The sequence below is a fragment of the Morchella sextelata genome, assembly GCF_020137385.1.
Source record: "Morchella sextelata strain SCLS chromosome Unknown scls_7, whole genome shotgun sequence".
NCBI lineage: Eukaryota > Fungi > Ascomycota > Pezizomycetes > Pezizales > Morchellaceae > Morchella > Morchella sextelata.
This window is the reverse complement of record NW_025408622.1, coordinates 1,896,454-1,922,688: the sequence shown is the minus strand read 5'-3', so window position 1 is coordinate 1,922,688 and position 26,235 is coordinate 1,896,454. Positions and strand designations below refer to the sequence as shown.

Genomic DNA, 26,235 nt, shown 5'->3' with positions numbered 1-26,235 from the left:
AAGGCACAAGGTTCTAGTCTCATTCCGAAGGCTACACTGGGGGCTTCTCGATATCCTTTTATTCTGTATGGAGAAAATCTTCGACCATATGTTGGTTTATGAGTAACAGACAGCTTCTTATGAAAGTACAAGATCCATATGCAACTAATATTTGTTGCCAAGTGGTGTGCTTGCCTGATTTGATACGGATATTAGCAACTACGGCATAAGTTATAAGGCGTTAACAAACAGTTGAACTACTCACACGAAATAAAACCGTAAGACGCTGATAGCTACAAGTGGAAACTACCTCGGCCGTGACTCTCAATTGAGGACGGATATAACGCCCGTTGGTATATATAGATCAATCAAAAGTATGGTATAGATTGATCTTTTATCTCCTATATATTAAAAACCAGGGCCTGGGGATTCCAGCGCGCCGGAGAAACATCGCTCAACAAAGACATCTAGACTCGAAGTTAGCACCCAGCCGTCAGGAATGAAAGTCCGAAACTCGACTACAAAGTTCTTTGGATTCCCTCGGATGACGGAATGAGATACAACGCAATCGTAGAGTGGGGCCGCTTGAGAAGAAACAATCAAGGGTCAGCAAGGTTAATCACACTCTTAATTCTATGTACGTATGGTGTAGGTAGCTATCAATGCCGTTGGTCATCGCTCACATGAGCTGCCGAAGGTTAGCAGCAGGACGAAACTCACAAGCACAAAGAGAACGAGATAGAGGGAGATAATAATTTCTCTACATATCATGCACTACCAGGTTGAGAGGAGGAATCTCGAAGACGGAGAACTGATGAGCATTTCTCTATTGCGGCCTCTATTGTACTAGCTTGGCCTTATAGCTACACGTACTTACCATTGGAGATATGTAGATGATTTATGTGATTCTTCATGGAATGAATGTACTAATCGGGAAAGTCACTAGAGATTGCGCATAGTTGTTTTTAGAGCCGAATGAGGACAAAGAAAGATCAACAATATTTCCCTTTTTTTCTAGTCACGAACAAAGGGCCGCATGAGGGCCCACCGCGCCTAGTAGATAAGTGACCCTGTAAACCTTTAAAAAAAAATTCTGTGTACGAGCAGTACAACCAGAGGCCATGGATCATGAATGTGTGAGTTGAAGGCTTTACGCATAGCCAGCTGGTGCTCCACTCTACCCACTCTACCACTCTACTCTCCCTTCACATAGGGGGAAAAAACAACCCGGGTCCCTTGTATGCCAGTATCCATCCACGTTATGCCATAGAGCAACTCGGTCTCGTGTTTGTCTTTCAAACACATGCATCTACCTCCCTGTCTATTCTCAGATATTCTGGCCTTCGAACCCCGACACTAGCATTCCCCATTAATGGGTTTAAGTTCAAGCCACTCGTCGGAAGCCAGGAAATATACTCTATTTGCCAATAGCTCCGGACAACGATCCAAAAAAAGCCCTGAGGAGATATGAGGTTAGAGGTGGAAGGGCTTAGGCGTATGGATAAGTTATCAAGATCTGATAAGAGAATATATATTAGAACGCGTGTTTTATTTTTTTAATCTGATCTTAATCACTTTCTTCCAAATCTCAGCTGCACAAAGACATAACTGTATCCGTTACAGTTATCCAAGCACGTGGCAGAACAATATGCTGAGTGTTTGTTTAACTTATGTACAGATTGCTTGATAGGAAACAAAACTTGATCATGGCACACACTGCTCAGGCCACTTTACTCCGAGAGCGTCCCTTGCATAGTGCACTTGCTATCATATATCAGGTTTCTCTACTCTACTTCGCCCTGCCATGAACTGGTTTAAGCTTTACCAAATTGCATGGAAACGAGACTAAGGCTTCTACGGTTTCTTTACACTAGTGTTTTTGTTAGTAATTCTTTGGAAAGTCTTAGTTGTTAGAAACACCACAAAGGGATGAAAATAATTTAGCTCGATCGAATGGCATCATCCTCATCATTCATGCGCAAATAAGGGGGGATACGGAGAAAATCATCAAATACAGGAAGTTTCAGCAGAGCAACTAGGTACATTTCGAAAAGAACTCAGGAGGGATGCGGTATTCTCCATATGCACATGTCATGTCGTCGACGTCAATCTTCACGCCATGCATTACATGTGCAGCCAAGAAGCTCTAACGATTTCAACGGCATGCATACCTACATGTACTTTAAGGGATGAGGTCCATGGAAAATCTCCCTCGGGGATATTTTATTGACCTTTAAAATCAGAACTCAATCTCAGTTATCGTCTCGGCCTTCTGCTCTCCCAGTTGTAACTTAGCCTCAGCTAGAAACAGACTGAAAATGGGTTTCCGGTCTCTAGGTTCATGATCAAAACACACAATTCTCAACTGTCATAATCTTTGTTAGGGTTTGATCTTATTATTTTCCTAAGCAGCCGGCCTAGACACGGACCATTAACCAATAGAATCATTTTTCCGTCCGTTGCAATGCATTATTCGGGATAGCAACAGGTTTCAAGGATCATTCTAAGAAGCAGTTTTAGGCGCTCTTAAAAGCAAACCCATCAGCAATGCACATCTCAAGTTGTACAGAAGCATATGCGTATGCTCGTGAAAGTACTTAATCACTTCACGTTCCTCACCTAAGTCTAGAAGTTCATGACCTGTGGAAACGATGGTGTGCATGGACTACAGGTACATAAGCCATGTTACGAACTAGATTTTCGGATCGAGTATGTTCCCCCTAAGTTTACATATGAGGTTTGACGTGAAGGCAGAAAGATTACTCGCAATTTCACAGCGTTTCCGGACGCAACTGCTATTGCATACACAGAAAAAACCCGCCAAGGCTATCTTTTGTATGGCATGCAATAGTGGTCGCGTCCGGAAACGTCAAAAAACTACGAGTACATACAAATCGGTACTATCCAATAGCAATCAGATCCGGAACTCCAAACATATATAGTAAAACCAGAACAGGTATCACCGGGCAAAGCTTATAATCATCATACTTTAGGATACGATCAAGCGGAACTTCAGCGCAGCCTGTTAAGTATCTGCTTGGGGACTCGATAACGCTGAAAAATTGGTATGCTTCAATCCCGCGCGGTCTGCACATGTCCACGCCAACCATCAGATTCGGTACTATTGTGCGTGATGGAGGGAAAGCGCAAAAGAAAAGAAATTCTTACTGCGCCCCACGGAATAAAAATGGAAACCTTAAGGTTCTTGGAGGGTTTTCGCCTTTTGAACGGTCCCATTGGTTTCCGGCTACATATGTCCGCACTTACGCACACTGCATGTATGATTCCTGGCTACAGCCCAACGATTAGGCGAACCACATCATATCTCATCATGTATAGCTATTCGCCCGTCCTACATATGTGAGGAAAGGTGCAGCCTTTCTCAATGCCCCCGCTTCCCCTTAAGGTTTGATAAAGGCTGTAAGATGCCCACCAGCTCCTCTAGGCGCGGCTGTCTTGTTCCATCTTTTAGAAATTCGAAACCTTCCAACCTGTCGTGTCGGCCCTTTTAATTGTCCTACAATATACCTTCTTTTCGGCGACCGATACTTTGCAATGATTCTTGGCTCCTTCTATCCTAGAAATTTGAGCGCTAGTAATTTCTTCGTCGTATTCGTAGTTACTATCATTTTTCAGTCTTTGCTGGTTCATTCACAGCAGTTGGATCCTATCAAGAATGTATGCAGCCGGTGGGATCATCAATGTAAGTAGTCTTGCCAACCTATTTGTTTCAGCTTTGACATTAATTCCAAATTAAAGCCGCAATCCTGAATGGAAAAATCTACATTGACGGCGGCGTAGAAGTCTTCGTCGACCTAAACTCCACCGGAGAAAAACAACCCGGTACCCAACAAGTAGGAATAAGTTAGTTCTTTGTCCACCCTGTGGATTCATGTCACTCTTTAACCATTTTCTAAACTCTCCAGATAAGCATTTAATATCATTGGACATGACCCAACAATGGTCCTGGCGGGGCGATATGCCTCTTAAGGTCCTGGATTACCAAGAGCAACAGCAAAGCACTCGTCCGCCTCCACTGACGAGTGGTGCACTATGGCCATGGAAAAATTTCCTGTATCTCTATGGCGGTACCACAAGTAGACTCAATGATTCCTTTGTTGGCTACGCTGCCCCTACTACGGACGACGCTGTGATGTGGAAATACGATGTAGAAAAAACAACATGGGCCCCATTCAGCTTTCAAAATAATTCGGCAATAATGCCACGCTTGTCCAACGGCGCAAGCACTGTTGTCTCAAGCCAAGGACTTGCGTTTCATCTTGGCGGTGTAATCGATAATGGAACGCTACCTGTATCAGAATCAAATATCACATCTGGGGTTTCATTCGTTAACTCCTTCTACGCATTCAATCTCACGGACGAAAGTGCCTCGAAACTCGGAACAGACGGCTTGGGTGATACATCTTACAGGGCAAATGCGCAGATGGTCAATATCCCTGATCTTGGTAGTAAAGGGATCTTGGTTCTCCTGGGGGGCGGTTACAAGAACCCATCCGCCAATAGTATGGACTGGAAAGGTTAGTTACCTCCGATCCTTGGTCAATGATAGTTCTAACGTGTATTTATATTGCATCAGGTGACCTGGTTTGTATTAATCCTTCCGCGAATAATGACCACAGCTTCCTTAGTAACAATAATAGATTTCAATGAGTAATATAGGCATTTTCGACATTAACTCCATCGCTGTCGGCGGAACTTGGTATAACCAAACTGCCACTGGCGACATTCCAAGCCCACGCATAGATTTTTGTATGGTCATTGTCTCCGCACCCGATAAATCTAGTCATAACATGTACGTTCCCGATTTAATTTATCGTATCATAATGGACACACCAAACTAATGTACAAAGCTTCATATATGGCGGTTGGGACGGTATTAATAATTTTGACCAAGTTTACGTTCTCTCGATACCCTCCTTCCGGTGGATTAAGATCTTTGAAGGGAAAGACGAACGCCGCTCCCATACCTGTCATGTTGTCGGTAACAGGCAACTCATGACAGTTGGCGGCCGCCGGGGAAGGACGCTACCGGGTGAGTGTGATTGGCAACCAAATACAATTTCGCTATTTGATATGGTTACTTTGGATTGGGTTCCGGAATATAAGCCGAATGGGACAAAGTGGGAAGTGCCGAAACCTATCTCGGACAAGATCGGTGGAGGGTAAGTGATGAACAGTCTGGACCTTGAATAGAAATATCTGATCGGAATCGCATAGGTCTAATGGAGACGCAACTCTAAACGCACCAGAAACATGGGCCCCAGGGCTCGAGGCGGTATTCATTTCTAGTGAGATCTCCCCCGGCCCAGACACCGCGCCCTTAGAACCCACCCGGAAAACTCTCTCCAAATCCGCCATAATCGGTCTCTCCGTTAGCCTTTCTCTTGCGGTGCTTCTCGCAATGTTCATAGTATACTATCTATACCATCACTTCTGCATCAAAAATTCCTGTTCCTATTCCTCACCCGCGGAGCCGGAGCCGGAACTACCAGCAAAAACCCCTCCTCCAAATGGGATCTTTCAGGAGCTTTTTAGTAGCCTTGGGATGCAGAGGGCGGGCGCGGGAGCAGAAGCTCCTCGTCACTCAGCTTACGGCTGGCCGAGAATGAGGGGAGGTGATAGGAATCCGTTTGAAGTATCGTGTGAGGGGATTAATGGGCCCGGGAGGAACAGCATGGCTACTGGATCTCCTATTGTGGAGAAGCCAGAGGGGAACTGGATTTGATGATATGATTATATGAGTTGCTGTGTTATGTTGTGTTATGTTTAATTTCTAATTTTGATACTGGTTATTGATTGTATGCATAATATGCATGTATTTATGGGGCGGTAAATGTGTCAAAAGTAATTTTACCAACGGTAGTAAATTATTTTACCACCGGTGGTGAAAATAATACCAGTATTTATACCCTATAATGCTAATTTTTATGATAAAAGCACAGACCTTTTGGCCAAAAGGGGCCATATAATGCCAATATATATGAAAATTGTCCACTGATGGGGAATCTCACCATCAGTGGCGGTATTTCACCACCGGTGGGAAATTTCATAAGTTTTGGCATTAATGATTGAACATTTACTTATTTAGTATAGCGCAGCATAAAGACCGAAACTCAGTGTTTATACCGGTGGAAATGTACTAATGTAGGATAGCGTGCAGATACAATGACTGAAATTCAGTGCTTATACCACCGGTGGTAAATAATTTACTACCGTTGGTAAAATTACTTTTGACACATTTACCGCTCCATATGTATTGTTATGTAGGTTATGCGGGGCATTCTTTTTTCTTTTCTTTTCTTTCATGGCATTTGAAATGCATTACTTTTACAGATATTTATTCTACGAATTGAACGAATTAGGACTGACCGAGCTTCTATCCCTTTCGCTGATAATCATCTGATCATTGCAAGCCTCTTCCTAGCTAGCCCACAAAATTTCGGGCGTAGAAAAGTCATTGAATCGCCCATAGCTAGAACAGACTGCACGCGTACTACATATACGTACAGTACATACGTATTCAGGGATCATCCCTAATACATTACCAAGTACTATAAACATCCATGAAATGTTCATATATGCTACTATAGGCTCACGCGACAATACTTGTACGGGTGGGGGATTCCCGTCTGCGATGGGGATTATGTGACGATGTGTATAACACAGCAGCACGGCGGACATATTTATTCAGAAGTCAAGCGAGTTTCACGATCGAATTACCAACGGTCTCAATGGGTAAGAATCCAGGCCTCATAAAACCCTTACCAAATCCTTAACAAAACTATAGGATTACAACAGGCTTATTCACCATAATAAGGCCCCGATAAGTGTTATTTAAAAAGGATTTAGGGATTAAATAAGGCTCAAAAGAAGATTCATGCACAGAGAAGGCTATTGTAGACTTATTCTTTGGTTAGCTTATATTTTTACCCGTTTTGACGTTAAGGTATTGGATTTGGTTGAAGAAAACCCGAGTGATCGTAGATGATTCTCTGTGCTACAATGAACGTAATAGAAATGCCTCATATATTTTCTAAGGTTTTTAGAAATATGATTCAGTGGTGTAGGGGTATCACGGGCGCTTGCCATTCATATGAATTGCGCCCGACCCGGGTTCGATTCCCGGCTGATTCACTCAAGCAACATGGCGCAGCGGAAGCGCGCCGGGCTCATAACCCGGAGGTCCCCCGATCGAAACGGGGTGTTGCTAAAACAATTCTTTTTTCTTTCTTTTGATCCCATGATGCGGGCGAATGAATGTGTCAGTTAGAGTTAGCTTCATAATCCATCACTCGACCAACAAAACCCGTGACTGCCAAGACATTCACTGCCCCGTTCTATTATTCGGGTTCAACGTTCCTATGTATATGTAGCCAGGCTGTGTCGGCACCTGTTTGGTTGAGAATGGTGGAGATTACCAGGTATTCCCTGTTTCAAATATCATTTAAGCTATAATTAATGTAAGGCATTCCTTCTCGGTACCATACTTATTTTACCGGAGTCTTTGGATGGTGGCTCTTGTATGAAAGAAAAGGATTTGCGCAACTTAGAATACCATGATGAGTGACTCTGGTACCCATGCTGTATGATTCAATTCTAGTCCTTAAGTTGTTGTGGCTAGGCACAATATACGTAGTACCAACTGACTGGACTTAGGCGGTCACAGATGCAGCTGATTGAAACATAATTAAGTGATAGCTATTGTATACGCGCGAACCCGCATCCTTCATTGACGTGACTGTGGCCAACACGCTTTCTAATTCATACCGAGGGGCTCGGAATGGCCCATGGCCAGTTTATATGCGAGATGTAATGGTAAGCCTCCACACATACGCGGGTTGTGGAATTAGAAGGCAGCTTCATCTTGTGTGCTTGTACTGGGCTGTTGGTGTAGTCAGGAGAAAGGAAAAATGAAATAGAAGACAACAACACAACGCGGGAGTTGCCTGTGATTCCGTGACCACTCACATAAGTTGCCCAGCTAAGCTGAGTGGGCGCCACAGAAGTATGTAGTATGATTTGGGTCTTGTTTTTGCAATTGAGAACTTAAATTCCTGCTGGAAATATACATGTAGCTATGTACTTATTGTCAGCCTTGTCTGTTGCCCGTAGTATAGATACTTTTTATTCATGACTGGCGCAAGCTTGCATACCAGAGAATCATGGAATATAGAAGCCTACATATAGCTGGCGCTATAGGCGCACTTCCAATGGCTGGATATCCGCATGCTAGAAATACCGACATCAGCCACGTACTACTTATATCTTGATATTGGAGTCAATTGATAGGACTTGAGATCTGCAATCCATACCCATATTAATAATCCATGAGGTCTCAAGTGGTACCCCGCCATTCCTCGCCTCCCCTTCCCAATACCCACCCCCGGGACGGACACCCATGCAATGCACATAACTCAACTGTGCTTGTGCATACATGTGTCTCTAGAGAGAACTACATGGAGTAATCTTTGTACAAGATAGGTCCATTCATGTAATCCAGTTATTAACGTACAACCTACAAAGACTGAAACAAGCTTTGTGGCTTTCGGGCGCTTGGTTCTGGTTATCTTGGCCTGATCGCTACTAAATAAAGATGACAGGTTTCGGGGGGCGGAAAGACAAGACGTTTCTACTCTTTGGGGTTAGCGTGGTTTTGTTATAGTTACATGTAGTTAGTCGAATGGAATATTGTTTTTCCGTTGCTTAGTTGCCTACCGCTCATGCGAGATCACTCGGAGCATCCGGGCTAAATGGTCAAAGTTGGGTATCATGCTTTTCAAAACGACAGCAAGACCGGACACGTCATGTATGTCTTATCTGCACCTTTTCCCTATCGATTTTACTACTTTATAACTTGCTAGATCACCCCCAATCCACAAGCCAATCAATTGTGCTTCCATCAACTCTCCATCACGTCCAATATTCGACTAATGATTAACCTAGCTCATTATATCCAGTCTAACCAATAAATCCCAACAGATTTCCCATTATATTACATTCCAACCAAAACCAAGACATAAAGAAAATAACGCCGTACCGTGCAATCAGAAATTAATGCCCAACCCAAGCTCCGGTCCCAAGAAAGAAAAAGCAAAAAATAACTCCAAACATCCACAAAGAAGAGAACCTAGCCAACTCCAATATGCAGGCCCTATGAAGGCTTTACACCAAGTCCGTCGATACCCTGTCCTCCGTCGCAACTAGTGTCCACCCCCTCCCTCTACTATTATTCCTATCCAGCGTTGTAGGCTGCCTTTCCAACCCCGCCGGTATAGTCCTCACTTCGGGCGGACCCCTTATCGACCATCTTCTTGGAAGCCAGCTCCTCCTATCACCTCGCATTCCGCTTTCGCCGCTACCTCCAGTCAACGGTGTAATAGGGCTCTCCTCTAGCGGGGACACAATGTCATAATCGAACCACTCCCCACCGCCACCCGTGACAGGTGTAGTCCGTACCGTCGCACGGCTTTCGATGCACCGTTCGCTGGCCGCATTACTGGGGCGGCGTTCCTTTTTCTTACGCACTAGAACACGGAAAGCGGGGATGCAGAAGCAGATATGGGCACAAAGAACCTCGATAGTAGACCAGAAGATCACCGCGTGCAGGGTCTTGAGGTTGGGAGGTGGGGAAGTGGTAGCGTCGTGGATAAGGACGGAGAAGCGCAAGATGGAGGCGAAGATAGAAAGAGAGCAGAGGCCGTAAATGGCGATGAATCCGTAACGTTCACGAGTGCTAAGTTTTAACGTCGAGATGATACAGAGAGGTATTGCGGAAACTATCTGGGTTAGTTGGGTGATTCGTGGCATGGTTTTAAGGTACTGGCAATGGCATGCAGGAAATCAATTTCAATCTCATATGAATTATATGCGCATTACTCATATCAGATCGTAATTGATATTTCGGCCATTGATAGTAATTATTGTATGAAAAATAGATAGGGTCAAGCTTACTTAGTAGGTCGGTCGCAATATTAGCCCATGAGGAAGCCACAATCCAAGTCCTGGACGTGATGTGCGTGCAGAATTCCGATTCCATAGACCTACATTTATTTTTTCCTTTTCGTCAGCCTTTCCTGCAAGGCAATTAATGACCAGGATTGGTGGCAATGGTGGTGGGAGGAGTAATATAGACACATACCAATTCCGGTTAATAGGCCTACAAAACAGCGCCTGGCCAGTCAAAACTCCCGGGAAGGACAACACTGTCAACCCCGTGGTAACGTAGAGTAGCCATCGAGACTTCCAGTTGAGCGTTGGTATTAGGTCGTAGTAAAGGGAGAGGAAGGCGCCCTTGAGAACCCAGAGATGTACGGTGTATGTTATGGAGGCCCAGAATGCTCGCTATGGTAGAAAAGTTCTATTAATAAGCTGTTCATAAAACGATATACGTATACAGCTGTCTCTCTTATCTACATGGTACATTTCGTTTCTATAAAGAAATAATCGAAAGACCCTCGGAACAAGAGAGAGAGGTGGAGACGGTCCGGAAGAGAAAAAAACCGCCCCGATCTCTAATTAATAGTTGTTAAGCTCACCTGAAGATACCGCACGCCAATCGCATCAACACCACCATTCAGCTCCTCCCACGAGTTCCAGAACCACAGAACCGTCTCAACGGTGTTCAACATTGCAACCGCAACCAGAAACACCTCTCCAAAATAGGCCGCCGAAAACTTCCCAATGCGCGTCTTGCGGATGATGATGAACAAACGGAGGGCCGTGAGAAAAGGAACCAGAATCCCGGTCGCAAGGAGAACCGCGAGGAGGCTGCGGACGTTGGCGGCTGGGCCTCTCATCGTGGTGGTACGTAGCTAGGTTAACTGACTTGGTCACTGCATTCAAGGTGATGGTATTGCAAAAACGAAGGTGAAAAGAAGTACTAGTAGTAGCTCTGTATTGATTTATAAAATGGGCAAAAGATTAAAGGGCAGAAGTTATATTTAATGAACGAAAGAAGAGAGTGGGTGGGTGGGGGGGTGGTCTATATGACCACCACCACCTAGTCCTCTCCTCCTCCTTCCTCACTTGAGGAGTTTCTTCTGACTACCACCCCTGATCGTATTGTCTGATCGCTATGCACATTTTTACCATCCCAGCAATTGTATTCTCTGCACTTTGAGGAGGGGCCGGTGAGATACGATGATCCCTCATTGAGGCTGGGTCTGGGTTGGTGGGTTGGGTTTGGGGGGAGGGGGAAACATTACGATGTGCCAGTGTTGTAAGGTTGTAAGGATGGATACCCACCAGCTACGGTACCTCTGTGGGTTATGGATAGATGGAGGGATGGATGCCACTCAGGAGATGCAGGTGCCGGCAGCTAACTAGATATTACGCGCCCCTACAGCAGGTGTCAGCCACACCCACCGCGCGCCAGGGCCAGGGGTTGCCTGGTGCGGGGATCGACCTAAGATATCCGTCCATCCCACTTTGAGGAACAGGCGCTTTAAACGCGAAGGGAATGACCGTGTTGCCCAACCGTCAAGGACTTCATCTAAATTGCCATCACGGTAATTGCAACCCAATTCCACTCCACTAATATTGCTAGACGTATGCGAAGCGGTCCCGCACTCACGATACCTCAAGCATCTACCGGATTCCAGAGTAGGTATTCGTAGAATCAGGATTCCCTTCAGCTCATGTATGTAATACAGATTTCGCTTGTCAAGTCCAATGGCACACTTACTAGCAGCCAACGGCGAACCCTCCGATGAGACTGACAGAGAGGTGGACGGGTGAGGCTCCTCTGAACCCTGGTCGCTATCCTCCGGGCGCTTGAACCATACTACATAATCCACTTTGGCATTTTACACATGTGAGTTCCTCTCATAAAATCTTGGCTCAATGGCTTGCTTACTAGACGCCTTGTGAAAGGGGGGGTGGGGCGTGTTAAACGATTGACTTTGAAAAACTGATACTCTAGGTGACTGTGATTGCGCAAGATCGAGGTAAAGGCGCATTAAATGAGACTGATGGGGATAACCAAGGCACACACGCGGCGCGGTGTGGAAAAGGGCGACCATCTCGAGTAAAAGTCGAGTAGAGCACCTACAGGAGTTGGGCCCAAAACTGCATAGTAGGATCACAAAAAACCTCCGGGAAACGTAATTTCAAGATTTGGGACAGGTGATAGTACTCTACAACCGCATATACGCAGTCCGGAAGAGATCCGAGACCTAAAGCTAAGGTCTGGACCTTCGTTAGCTATGCGGGTTGTTGATTTCCACTTACACAGTGGGGATATTATTTGAACTTTCCTACCACCACTAAAAGCTACAGTTGTGCCTTTGAGCTTAAGGTTGTATGTCAATTCCTCTTGGGTGCTCTCAGCCCTCTGGTTGTTGGAAGAGGAGCTGGGGGTGGGCGATACTACGTATCTTTCCTAACCTTATAATTATCGGATCGAGATTCATACCAGATTAATCTTCAGCACATCCATAGATCCATGAAGTTAGTAGGCAACGTAAGCTACATTCTGCCTATTACCTATTCTCACTCAAGAGAAGAAAGAGAAGGTGGATATCGCCACCAACATCAGCAGCCCCCGCCCCACGACAGGACCGCATCTTCTCTTCCCTGTCCAGAAAGAAAAAAATGACAGCCCCAATCCGTCGAAACTGGTAGGGACCCGTCATCGTAGGAAGACTTCTCTTTTCCGAGATTTAAACTTTATGCCGCAACCTAGGTACATGTACCCTCGAGAGTTGACATCTATATGGAACCTATAAACAGTGAAGAAATCGATACGATGGTAGGTACATGCATGTATGTATCTACATGTAGTCAGGGTACGCTTCTATCTTGCAAGAACATCTCCAACTCTAGGGTTCTCGCACATGCCTTGCATGTATCGAGATGGCCTTTAAGGTTTATGCACTCGAGAGACATTGATCGGATGAACTGTTGTTAGAACAAGCTGCCGTTCAAGAGGATTGGGCATGTCGACAGCCAACCGCAGCGCAACTACACATGTAACCAAAGACCAAATCGGCCTCCCGTAACTTATTATAGATACCTAATCTATATGTCTAGCAGTTTAACGGGTAGTTTCGAGATCTAAACAAAGGTGAACCGAGGCTTACTTGCCTTCAATTTTGCGTTACACTCTACTGTGTACGGCTCTTGTCTAGATCAAGCAGTGCCCCGGTTTGGGGTTCTTACCTGTTACTGTGCTCCTGTGATATGAATATGAATGGGGCGGTGGTGGTGTTACACTATTTCTGGCGGGTTGGTTTGGTTTTTCCGCTGGCTTAGAGCGGTTAAGGAAGAGATGGGCGTTACCCAGTTGGTACTGAAACATAACGAGACGTCTGACAATTGATGGCCTTTTGAAAGTATGAAAAGGAGAGATAACATAAATAAGGAACCGACAACCACAGAGAACTGATTAGCTATATCATCACGGATCAATGAGGATAACGTGTTTGTATGAAGTGTTTAGTTTCGCTGTCATTCTGGAAACCTTATGTCCCACAAAACTACGTATCTACATACATGTAGCTATCGAATGAATGCCAATTGAAAACTGACTACTAATAACAATTCCCCATCCCTCCAAGTACCAATAGCCCCAGATTCGATTCGAAACCTAAGTAGTTAGTAAAGGAAGAATATGTTGTTTATAAAAAGCTCTTTTATGCAAACACTCTAAAAGATTATACAAAGCCCCTCTCCCCACGTCCCCTACACCTCATTTTTTGAATTCACAAACCCATCATATTGTATCACATGACGCATATCCCACCCCACAAAAAGAAAAAACACCCAGATCCCCTTTACAAAGATTACGCCCTTTTCTATCTAGACTACATACATCTAGTGGTGCTGCTCAGCGCCCCTGTATCCAATCAACTTCCTCCTTCCAATGATCTCTCCGACTGTGAAGAAGCCAATGACCTCGGCGGCCAACACGCCCCCGGCGACAACCTGGGCACGGGAGATACCCTGAAGACGCTCGAGGAGGTAGCGGGGGGACATGTTCATGGAGGCGGTTTGCGACGACATGTTAGAGATGGTCGCAGCGGGGGCGGTGCGGAGGCCTTTGAGGGTGTTGATTACAGGGGAAAATGTGGTGCGGAAGGTCTCGAGCTTGCTGAGTGGTGGGTTAGCGGGCATGTAGGGTTACTAATTGGGTGTGATAATAGGGGGGAATATAAGGGGTAAGGGTCAATGATAGTTCGGGGGAGGCGTGAAATTTGGTGAACAATGTTGATATACAGCGATTGATGATATTGAGTGATATATGGTGAACTGGGAGTGGGGGTATTTACGGAGGTGCCATCTTCTGTCCGTGGAAGACCAATTTCGACAGTTCAAGTCCAACACGGGCGTAGTACTGAGCCGGAGGGATCATAGCTATCAAAGCCCATGCCAAGTTAGCACATGTCATAGAATTGAGGTCATCTATTCCATCTATATCATGGGGGGGGAAACGTGATATATCCGGATAAACCCCATCAACGACTCCGCATCACACGACAAACACTCACCACTAACAGTGTGGATCAGCTTCCCCGTTCTGCCTCCAACCTTCATGAGCGAGTTCCCAACTCCGCTCGCGGCAGCACCAAGCTTGCCAGCAGCAACCTTGACGGCGTCCTGGGCCTTCTTTGACGCTTCCTGGGCCTTCGCAGAGGCCTCGGAAGTGGTCTTGGCGGTGGTCTCTGAGGCAGTGGATGCGAAACGGCGGGCAGTCAATTGCCTGACCGCGGGGCTTCGGACGAGTGAGGAACGCATTTCTTTGTGTGTTGTGGAGGTGGGGGAGCACGACTGTGGAGATGGTGGTTGAGGCGGGGGGGTGGAGATAAATGGGATGGTTGTTTCTTGCAAATGCGATGATAGATCGGAGATTCGGGGAACTACGGTTAATTTTTTTTTTCTCTTTCGTTTCGAAGGTCCGGGTGAAGGCTGTGGCGCTACTTGTGGCAGTGCGTGCGGAAGGGTTAAACGGCTCTCCGGACTAGACAAGCGATAACTCTTAAACCCGATCCTTCCTCAATGGGGTAATCATCTTGGCATCAGGGTTAGGGGTACACACACTACAGGGATTTAATTTCCAGCACGGTACAGTCGGTCTCTGGAATCATAGGTGGAATTTAATGTTTACAATGTGAAGTTTTGTAGTTGTGTGCGGTCTAAGGTTGTCTGCTGGGCTGGATTTATTTACTTGGATTCTAATTGTTACTGTTTTTAGAGTGGTTAACGTTAACTTCCCCCACTGCACTTGACTGTTGACATCACGCCAAGGCCGGCCGTCATCAGCATGGATGGCTCTTCGAGCGACGAGAGTTGAACCCGCAAAATGCTATCACGCACGGTCTCGTAATACTTTTTTGACTGACAGTATCCTAGCTTTTGTTCCTACTTTCCTGTAGAAGAAACTCTTGACCTGTTTGTCTCTTGTTTCATAAAGAAGGATTATTAAAGTGTATCCCAAATAAACGTCCTGGTGTCACACAAAAGTCCTAGAGTACCATTAGAGTGATTTAAAGATGTACCTACATGCATATAAATATCTTTTATTAGAAGCCCCTTCGCGGGAGAGTAAATCATGGAGTCAATTAATCTATCTGTAGGCCTGGCAGAATGATGACTAAACAATTACAGTATTTTAGGGGTCAATGGCGAATGACCAAACAAGCAAGATCATGCTATCTCATCCGGGTAGAATAACTCATCTGTAGTGCCAAATCAGAACCGAATCAGAGCGTTGGATTACTAGCGATGCCGACAATTCTATGGGCGACCCCTCTGTCTTCGACTTCAGGGCATTTTAGAGTGCAACGGCGGACGTCCTTCGTCACATGCCTCGGCGGCTGTTGAGGCTCATGCGCGTTCCCTCAACACCGAACTAGCCCATGTGAACTTGTCTTCTTCCCCAGATTCCTCTACCCCACAGTTTCTCTAGGACCCTACTCTCTCCAGTATCTACTTCAAATCCCCCATCGTCGTCTCCTTCACTTCATCGCCATCTCGGTAATATATAGCTAAACTGTTGTACCCTTCATACCCCTCCAGCTAGCTTCCAGCAGCAGCCGTAGAACCAAAACTCCTCCACCTTATGCCGGGCTCGTGATTGTCTCTGGCCAACGAGACTCTGTAACTATGGCCAACCAGTCAACCCTCCGACCAGCTCTATCCTCGCTGCTGCAGCAATACGTAAAGCTTCTGCGCTCATCTCCGAAGTCTCTCCGCATCCTAGCTGCGACAATACTATGCGCAATATTTGGTGGGCTCTGGGAGCGCCGCCGCCGTTACAGAAAGGCAGATGAAGGTCGGGGGCGGGTATTAGTCCGACGGAACTCCGCCATCCAGCTGAAAGATGGTAGGTACAACTTGTGGTGGTGGGATTCAGCTCCGCAAGCGCTTACATCATCGTCATCATAACTCCAGGTTCGCGATTGATCTACGTCCCCTACAAAAAGACCACTGCAAAAGTGGTCATAAATCCGACAAAATCTACAACCTTCGATGCGCATAGACGTCTATTCCTCGAGCCTCCAGGGGGCCGAGATTTCAAATCTCAAAGTAGCCTGGGGGGCGGGGAGGGCCCGCCAGTCAATACTAAGCCTGGGCTGAACCTGGCATTTTTGCACCAGTTTCTGAGTCTTCTCAGTATCATGATACCGAGGTTAACAAGTAAAGAGAGTTTCTTGTTGTTGCTACACACGTTCTTTTTAATCAGCAGGACGTGAGTGGAGACCTTTTTTTTTAGCATGTGATCTACGGTGTGTAGGGCTGAGCCTAAGCTGACATGCTGGATAGGTACCTGAGCTTGGTGGTTGCACGACTTGACGGTGAGATCGTTCGAGATCTTGTCGCGGGGAACGGGAAAGCATTTGCTTGGGGAATTGGTAAATGGCTAAGCGTCGGCGTACCAGCTGTCTATTGCAATGCAATGGTAATCCTAATTTCAGCCCCAGGAGCTATTTCAAATTCTCGGAGTTTTTTTTTTATATACTGACCAATCTTGGTGCAGATTAAATTCCTCCAGTCGAAGATCTCCATAGCATTCCGCACGCGACTAACGCGGTACATCCACGATCTGTACCTAAACGATAAACAAGCTTATTATAAGCTACAGAATCTCGATGGTGGGCTTGTAGGTGGCGGCGCTGACCAGTTCATAACGTCTGATCTGCCGTTATTTTGCGATTCAGCTGCCGCACTGTACTCATCTCTTGGGAAGCCATTTTTGGATTTGGTTGTTTTTAATTATCAGCTTGCGAGATCGCTGGGTCCACTTGCGCTGGCGGGAATTTTGTTCAATTATGGCGCAACCGCATGGATGCTGAAGAAATTTTCTCCTCCGTTTGGAAGGCTTGCCGCTGCTCAGGGCAGAAAAGAGGGGGATTTTAGAGGATTACACAGTAAGTTTGGTTATCGGAGGAGGGGGGTAACTAGGGTTTTGCTTTACTAACAACACTCTCTTCTAGCACGCTTAATTGGCAATGCCGAGGAGGTTGCATTTTATGGTGGCGCGGAAATGGAGAAGGGATTCCTAGAGAAAGGTTTCAAGGACCTGAAACAGCTGATGGAAGGCATTTACAGTGTATGGGCATTAACTCTTATTACCATGATTTTTACTCATATCATATCCAAATTTTAGATGAAGATCCGCTACAACATGCTTGAAGACTTTGTCTTGAAGTACGGCTGGTGTAAGTCCCATATTCCCAAATCGGTTTGATATAACTGATCTAAAAGCTTTACAGCGGCACTAGGATATCTCTTTACATCTCTCCCTGTGTTCCTCCCCGCCTGGGGTGGCCTCGGCGGTCTTGTCGAGCTCGCTGGTGCAACTGCAGGTTCCAGCCGTGAAACAGACAGGATGAAGGGGTTTATTACCAACAAGCGTCTCATGCTCTCACTCGCTGATGCTGGTGGTCGTATGATGTACTCCTTCAAAGATCTTTCTGAGTTAGCAGGCTACACTTCCAGAGTGTATACATTAGTATCGACCCTTCACAGAGTCCACTCTCATTCGTACTCCACGCCAAGACCAGAGTTGTACAGCGCAGCAGATATTCAAGGTACACTGCATAAAGGTTTCGATGGTGTGCGACTCGAGGGCGTTCCAATCGTTGCCCCGGGCCTTTGGCCACGGAGTGGTGAGGAACTTGTCGACTCACTCGATGTCACCGTCCGGGAAGGCGAGCACCTTCTCGTCCTTGGTCCTAATGGAGTTGGCAAATCGTCCATTTCCCGCGTAGTAGCTGGTTTGTGGCCAGTTTACCGCGGCCTTGTTTCCCGCCCCCGACAAGGCGGTATGGGAGGGATCATGTTTCTACCTCAACGTGTCTATCTTGCACAAGGAACATTAAGAGATCAAGTCATTTATCCCCACACCGAGATGGAGATGCGAGCCGATAGCCGCAGTGATCATGAGTTGAGGTTGATCCTGGATGCGGTCAGACTGGGTTATCTACCTGACCGGGAAGGCGGTTGGGACTGTAGAAAGGAATGGAAGGATGTTCTCTCCGGTGGTGAAAAACAACGTATATCTATTGCACGTCTGCTTTACCACGTAAGTCCCCAGCGAAACTTTACTGTAGCTCGTTCAAAGCTTACTTACTCGTCCAGGAACCGAAATACGCATTCATAGATGAAGGCACTTCCGCTGTCTCCCAAGACGTTGAAGGCCTCCTTTACGAAACCGCCAAGGAACGCGGTATCACGCTGATTACGATATCAACTCGCGCCCAGCTGAAGAAATATCACACATTCCAACTCCAACTTGACGGCCCTAACGGAGGATGGGAATTCGATAGGATTGGCACGGAGCGCGAGAGAAGTAGCGTTGAGAACGAGCTGAGGGAACTGAAAGAGAAGGTCCAGAATGTCAAAGCACTCCGAGAACGGTTAAAGACGGTCGAAGAGGAATTAGCGAGGGTCTTTGTTACCGGCGGTGAAGAACTCCCGGGGTTCGAACAGAAGAGCGGGGAGAGCTCTAGAGGGATCAAGGAGGGCAGTGTTGTCGTGAAAAGCGGCAGCGGGACAGAGGAACACACTGCGGAGGAGGTAACGAGTGAAGAGACGAAGTCTGGTGATGATGAGAAGACTCCAAGCGAGGGGGATGAGAACAAGGGGAAGCAAGTGGATTTGGAGAAGGAAAGTTTTGCTGATGCAGTGAAGAAGGGTACTGATGAATAACTAGACTCCGGAAAGTAATCTATGTTATATATGAAATGTATTTGAAGCTGCATGGGAGATCAATGTCTGCATCTAAACTATATAGTCTTCCTCATCGTCACCAGGAACGTTTTCTATTGGTTGCGTACTATTTCTAATATTGGTTGCATATCATTAGACAAAGAACTACTCCCGAGATGGAAGGGAACTAGCTGGCATTATATTAAAAGGCGTGTAGCTATTGCAATTGATAGATATAAAAGAACAAACACTGACAGAACTACAGCTATATTTTTATATATCAAAGTCGAATTTCCCTGATAGCATTTTATCATGAACTATATGTACATACTAAAGCTACTCATTGAATGACTTAGAGTGCATGCTAGAGCTAATTTATCACAGATTACCTATAAGGAGAGATGGAGATGAGGTTTAGTGCGTGCCTGTACGTTTGGGTGACCCAATAATCCAGAATGACAGCAATAATCTAAGAAATTACTATCGCAGCGCAGTACCGCCCGCACCTAGGTTCATTTCCTCACTACATTTGGGCGGCCGGAGGCCGCACTCCGCTTGTAGCATATATACATGTATTCATTGTTATTTTACAATGTATTTTACAATCTATTTTCTTTCATAGGCGAAGAATACATAAAGTGAATCATACCAAATCACTCGTTTCTAGTCCATCATCAAAAATAACCCTCTCCATTCAACGTTTGGAAAGTAAATCATGAAGAATCACTCATGTGCACCAGCACCCCAATGAAACCATCCCCAGTACTCAAACAAGCAAGGAAAGCATCTTATAAGTCATCTTGCTCCTGGTTGGTAAGTATGATAACCTGGTCTATGTGTCGTTCAATGCAGTAATGTCACGGTGTCGAACAGGGAACTTAAGGACTCGCTGTCTAGTAAAGGACCAGCTGTCTAGTAAAGAACCCGCTGTACTCTAGTAAAGGACCCGCTGTCAAAATAAATGGTGTCCTACCCGGGCTCCTATAAGACAGCTTGTATCAGTTTTAGACACTGATATTAATCGAAACTCTAAGACTCGTCCTACTTTCAGCATGCACGAATGAATCACCAATCAATCAATCGTCCTATTTTCAACATGGCCTATACGATGCGAGTGATAGCTTATGATTAACAGGATTGCGGCGCTAGACCTTTAACCCACCGACACTCCTTCGAGGAAAAAAAGCGTCAGTTGCAAGGGACTACTTACATACTTATATTTGGGTCTTTCATAACTCTAGGCGTCTTATTTAGACAAGATGTTATTAATATGAAGGATATATGTGCCTACATACTTACACACATCTCCTTTCGACCTCCTAGTGATGGGCACAAGACAAAAGGTCTCGAGACTTTGTCCCGAGATATGAGATAAAATAATAGATTGCGCGAATAAGACAAGACTAAATAAGACAAATAAAAAGAGTGTAGTCTCGAGACTTTTTGAAACCTGCGAGTGAGCGTCCGTGATCTAGATATCAGCATCAAAACCAAGTCATTCTGCTATTTCTCCAGCCATATGGCCCTAACCCTAATATATCCACCGCATAAATAGAGATGCCTGTCTAGACTTTATGATTAGGGGGTCGGCCTAGTGGGAGGGGCAGGATAATCTGGGGAGCAGCAATTTCCAATTTTTGCTTCACCTACTTTGATAAGTTCCCCTAAGTCTCGAGATTTCACACAATATATGGCACAAGTATTAGCAACTCCGAGACCTCCCTCTGTAATTCGGAAGAAAAGACGAAAAATTCTCAAGTATCGTCTTGTTTTGCATTGTGCCCATCACCATTTAAGCCTGGACTTGCAGTAATCCTGACTGCCATGAATACTACAACGTACAACACTGGTCTTTGCGAAAGGCAAACTTTCCGCAATCTCTGGGATTCATGTAGGACTAGCTGCCGAAGCGCAGATCTAGAAAGACGTTCACATCCAAGTTTAAAATTTCGGCTTGACAGTACAGATATCGAATGACGTCACTGGATGCTTGTAACGAAACCCTCAGGCTATAGGCTATTGTGTGGTTCGCGACACCCTGTCTTTCTACCCTTATGTGTACTTCCACTACCATCGTGTCTCCTCAGATGGATTCTCTGATCCGGGCCAATGCCATCCAATATACACGCACCCAACTACATGTAGGTTTTCATCCACCTCCTTAGGTTGTTAATTTGCCGCGCTTCGCTGGTGTCCAGCCAATTAATATTACATACACGCAAATAAGTATTCTAACCCCCCTCTCTCCGTTTCTGATGGAGGCCATCCCCTCCTACTCATCTCTCAAACATCTCTTGCGCATAGTTTTGTTTCTAATTTTGTTCCGATGGATAATCTGTTCAAACAGAAAACACTTGCATGTCCACGTGGCCGGCAACCCAGCGAATCACAAACAGGTACGTACTCCCTCATTTGTTTGAACTCCTGACCTTCTTTTTCATATCCTGTCATCACTCCGCTGGTTATCACCCCTCATGATCCTCTCATCTCTTGCCAGCACTCTCGTGCTAAGAACCTCTAGGACTCATTCGGGATTACCTGCCTTAGGGGGATCCGATTCCCAACGAAATTTCTGCTGGCCAGAACTACTGCCTTAGAACTCTCCCCACGAGGAGGATACTGATAAACTCAAGAAGATAAGGGATGAATTACTCAATCCGAATTGAGGACCATATCGGATCGAATAAGATTTTTCTTAAAGAAGTCCATCCAGAGGCTATGGTGCAGGTTATACCACACGGAAGGCATGAACTACATACAATGCTCGAAAATTCTCGATTTCACCTTTATGCAAATCTAAGCTAATATGTACTATGATTTTCAGGGTGCCAGGTGGATTTTAATTCATATATTATCACTCGCATACCCACTACCAAGAAAAGGTATTACATAAAGTCTTAGCTAGAGATATCAACCCCGCATGTCAGTATTTACTATCGATAAGTACCCTAGAAAACGATACCAGAACCTAAATCGCACTCGAAAAAAAAGTACATTCCTCCGTCTTCGGCCTTCTGCATACCTTTGAGTCCTGACCCGACTTGACCAATTCTTTGTAATTGAGCTTAAGCCCATGTGGCATCTTTCTCCTTCTATGCATCGCTCTGAAGTGCGGGGGAGATCCCTGGCCGGGATGAACGAGCACATACGTTTCATATCTTTACAGTTTAAAAGCAGCTAGCGTACGGAGATTTTTTTAATTTATCCATCCTTCTGACATCAAATCCCGGGAATGATAGGAGCGCCATGTTCTACGGCAATTAAGTACGAATAAAGTACCGGTACTGACTATACTAGAAGAAAAACGATCACAAGACTCAATCATGGAATATTCCCGAGTGATTTTCTCTGGCAAAATGTTTTCTGGGGGATTATCGATTCGCCACAGAATCCAATTGATTTTCTAGTTGCAAAGATTTGCAGTCTTCGTATCTGTCATATGAGGATCACGCAATCAGCCAAGTTGTCAAACAACATGATGACGGTTTTGGTCGTGCATTGCACCAAGCTAAGCTTTCGATGATGAGGTGGGGTTAAGGTTTCCTGTTTTGGAGGACTCCAGTTTATTTAATTTTTGAGATTCTATTTACATCATCTAGTTATGAAGTTGGTTGTGTTTTTGACGGAAGAACATTGCTATCCAAATTACAGTCATGTAATGGCAATTTCAAATAAGCTTTTTTCGATTCCTCGATTATGATACGTAATGGGTGAAATCATGAGATAGCACTCACTCAAAGACACGGGCTGGAAAGCTAGAGCCAACGAAATTAGGATGGGAATTGGAAATTGCACTGTGAAGTGATGATCACCGTGATCTTGAAGGTGGGTGCAAAATATTTTTTCACTAGGCATGTTTGTACGTAGGTACATCATGTAGGTATCTCCATGATCGAACACGCCACTAGTACCAGGGTATGGAAGGGGAAAACACAACCTGATAAGAAAAACAAAAACAAACCGAAAGAAGAAACAACAAGATGAATTATCACCAGAATCTGCTTCGGATAAAACATCTTATTAATCCGCAAGCAGCTTACTGGCCGGTTTCCAAAGCAATCGGGCAATATCTGGTGGCGCGCATAAACGCGTTCAAACGAGAAATATATATCGCGGTATCGGGATATTGCGATGTTTCTTTGCTGCACTATGAAGCAGTGGGTGGGGTTTTAGGCGGGCTAGCTGCGAGCAGGAGGAGAGAAGAGCAGAATGAGTATCGTACTCATACTGTTGAGAAATGAGCCTGCCAGCCACTGCATTGGTCTCTGCAGTAGGTACGTCTGCAAATGCCCCTCCCTGGCCAGCCTCCCTGGCCGGCCTGGACCTCTTCATGTTTCCTCCAAGCGAGTATCTAACTCATTACTAGCGGTGTTCTCAAGCTGGTCAGGGTATAATACATACCGGGGCCACGTGCCGACGTATGTATGAGGATCCTAGGAACAAGGCGGGTACCCCCCACAGGAAACGAGCAGGAAGCGAGGAAAAGAGCGCGCGCCTCATTGCAACCCGGGCCGCGAGATGCCGTTTTCTTAAGGAAAATCCACCTCGGCAACAGTCTGCGCACGTCCTCCTTCCCCGAAAAAGAACTGCATATCGCTGCAGTCGGCATTGCATACCTATTCTGCCCACATCGTTACCCATAATATCACTGACCTTCTCACCCCTACCCCACTATTGAGAATGCAATGTACCATGGTATCGCAGTCGTGTCACAGATACCAACTGTTTACAGCTGGCAAGGCGGCTCCAGACGGTCTCTAGAGCAATGGTATGCCCGTTATTTCTCTCACCGGTATATCTTGGAGACTCTACTGTACCTACAGCATACAGCAATCTAATTAAACTATACCCAGCACATAGAATTCTATATGCAGCGGAAATGAGGAAAACTATTTTGGGCATCTACAATCTATATTGTACCGTTCATCCCCGAATTTGATAAAGATAATTTCGGTTGTTTTTCAGAATACTTTTTCCGTACGTTCATCCCGTTCAACGTTTTTTCTTGGAAGGAAAAAAAAACAAAACAATCCTAATGGAGAAATAGGAAACAATATGATGGTGGGGGGTGCAGTGATATGATGATATGCGATGCAGAAACACGTCTGCGATACGACAAGCATTATTTGCGATATTGATCAGAACTCGTACTACCTACCTGTCTACCGTACATACCAGTGCACCTGTAATACCTACCTCTACATACCTCTACTAGTGTCTCTACACAAGGTTGCAGGACTTCAATGAACATCGATGTTACGTCCTTCGGGCCTGATTGGAACACATAAGTAGAGTGGTTTACTCTACTCTATCTAGACAGGCTCCACAAATGCGTGTTTTCTTTTACTTCTCAGCCCTGAAATTATGTATGGTACATGTAAGGGTACAAACCTACCGGTCCCCCGCAATTTCAAACCTTTTCCACCCTCATGCCGTCGTACCAGGGTCCGGTGATAAGATTTTGGGGAGGGGAGGGTTAGAATTACTGGGGAAAGGTTGATCAATGGGCACACTCTCGGAAAGTATATCCCATGCGTAGTTTTTTTTTTTTTTTTTCGTTAGATATGTACATATATTTCCTTTTCTTTATTTTCTTCATTCCCTTCCTTCTTTTTTTTTCTTTCTCAATTGATAAGATTTGTATTAGAGAATAATGTTAACAAAAAATTCGCAGACCCGGACTCTAGCTCTCCGATATCGATAATGTCGCTTTCCTCATGAGCTCACGTGCACGCGCGCAAAAAAAAAAAGATCACCCCATGGCCAACATACTTTCCTTCTTACGACAAATGTTTTAGGAAAGACCTGCTGGAAGAAGACCTACCTAATGAAATGGATTATCTTCAGCTAACTAACAGCACAGTATCCTTCTTTCGGTAGCAGCGGCCCAGTTCTGGATACGCCAAGCGCCGCTGGATGATCCGAATCACAAAACAGAGAACACATGGCTCTGGAACCCTTTAAGCCTCCCTTTTCCTGTATGTGCATGCGTGATCAGCCTGCTGCTGCTGCTTCTCAGCCTTGTACGTCAGTTGGGTGAAAAGAGAATGGTGGGTAGGTGCGGCTGTTAGATCTGATATGCCACAAGACGCAGGCTAGATTACTTGCAGAACCGAACCCCATCGTGATCTTTGGACTGCGTCTTAGACTTGTGAAATCCGTACCAAAGCTAGGTTAATTACAGGTAGATCTATCGATACTGGAGACTTGAAGCTACAATTTTTGTTCGTTTTTTTTTTTTTTTTTTCCCGGTCGACGAGATCACGCTGTACCAAGATATCGGGACCCTTAGCTAATAATAAGTGGGGAAAAAACGCCCATCGATGTATCGATGACACGTTCCATTGATTGGTGATCCTCTGGGAATTCCGGATTTCCGGTAAAGGCGCATTCGGGCTACTTTCAAGATGATCCAGAACTTTGTAAAACCAGGGAAACGGGGAGATGTGTTTGCCTGTTCATAAGGTATCACTCGGCGGATTGAAATGCCCGCGCCAAAAAAGGGAAGCTGTCGGTCTTCCGCGCATCTCGATACACGAGTCGAGGAATTTAAGGAAAATCATCCAAAGGGCTCGTGTCCGTTATTTACTCGCTCGCTGTCCACTCTCTGCCCCGAGCTTTCATGTGCTCAATCTGTGCTCCGTGCTTAAGTTTCTTCACCCCCCCTTCCTCCCTCCGGCCGCTGTTTGCCGATTTGCCTTGCTCACGAAACCACGGGTCCGCTCCTTCTGCTCGTGTGCCAGGGCCCCCAGTTGGCAGTCGACGTTGTTGCTGCCGTTATTATTCCCTTCCAAACATATAAATCTTTTTTTTCCCTCTCATCGACAATATTATTCGCCACCGCCTAAATAACGGGTACGTCTCGCTAACGCTCAACGAATTGTTTTGTTGAATAAGCGGATTAGAGCAAAGTAAGCAACAGCAACAAAAAAGATCTTCCCTTTTTTTTGATACGTGTGTCAACCACAAGTCCGATAAACACGCCACTACCGAGATCTTTGGCGTCACTCCTACACGAATTTCCGATAGCCTTCCTCTTTCCGCTCACTGATCGGTAAGGTAGACTCGCTGCTGCTGCTGCTGCTG

General features: G+C 45.5%; 4 protein-coding genes across 4 annotated transcripts; 2 read left to right on the top strand and 2 right to left on the bottom strand.

Annotated features, from left to right (window-relative positions):
- Nucleotides 1-3,534: 3,534 nt before the first annotated feature.
- On the top strand, nt 3,535-5,725 carry H6S33_012171 (uncharacterized protein; the record flags this gene model as incomplete). The annotated part of the gene is made up of 7 exons (XM_044843553.1): nt 3,535-3,682; nt 3,739-3,843; nt 3,906-4,517; nt 4,577-4,584; nt 4,641-4,792; nt 4,851-5,162; nt 5,218-5,725. 7 exons carry the CDS (start codon nt 3,535-3,537, stop codon nt 5,723-5,725), a joined length of 1,845 nt encoding a protein of 614 aa, XP_044695839.1.
- A 3,437-nt stretch (nt 5,726-9,162) lies between these two features.
- Nucleotides 9,163-10,796, bottom strand: H6S33_012170 (uncharacterized protein; the record flags this gene model as incomplete). The annotated part of the gene is made up of 4 exons (XM_044843552.1): nt 9,163-9,776; nt 9,952-10,040; nt 10,139-10,341; nt 10,536-10,796. 4 exons carry the CDS (start codon nt 10,794-10,796, stop codon nt 9,163-9,165), a joined length of 1,167 nt encoding a protein of 388 aa, XP_044695838.1.
- A 3,016-nt stretch (nt 10,797-13,812) lies between these two features.
- Nucleotides 13,813-14,733, bottom strand: H6S33_012169 (uncharacterized protein; the record flags this gene model as incomplete). The annotated part of the gene is made up of 3 exons (XM_044843550.1): nt 13,813-14,089; nt 14,268-14,352; nt 14,487-14,733. 3 exons carry the CDS (start codon nt 14,731-14,733, stop codon nt 13,813-13,815), a joined length of 609 nt encoding a protein of 202 aa, XP_044695837.1.
- Nucleotides 14,734-16,101: 1,368 nt separating this feature from the next.
- H6S33_012168 (uncharacterized protein) lies at nt 16,102-19,149 on the top strand (the record flags this gene model as incomplete). Its single annotated transcript, XM_044843549.1, has 8 exons — nt 16,102-16,321; nt 16,390-16,687; nt 16,762-16,897; nt 16,976-17,366; nt 17,433-17,548; nt 17,606-17,657; nt 17,712-18,523; nt 18,580-19,149. 8 exons carry the CDS (start codon nt 16,102-16,104, stop codon nt 19,147-19,149), a joined length of 2,595 nt encoding a protein of 864 aa, XP_044695836.1.
- Nucleotides 19,150-26,235: the final 7,086 nt, after the last annotated feature.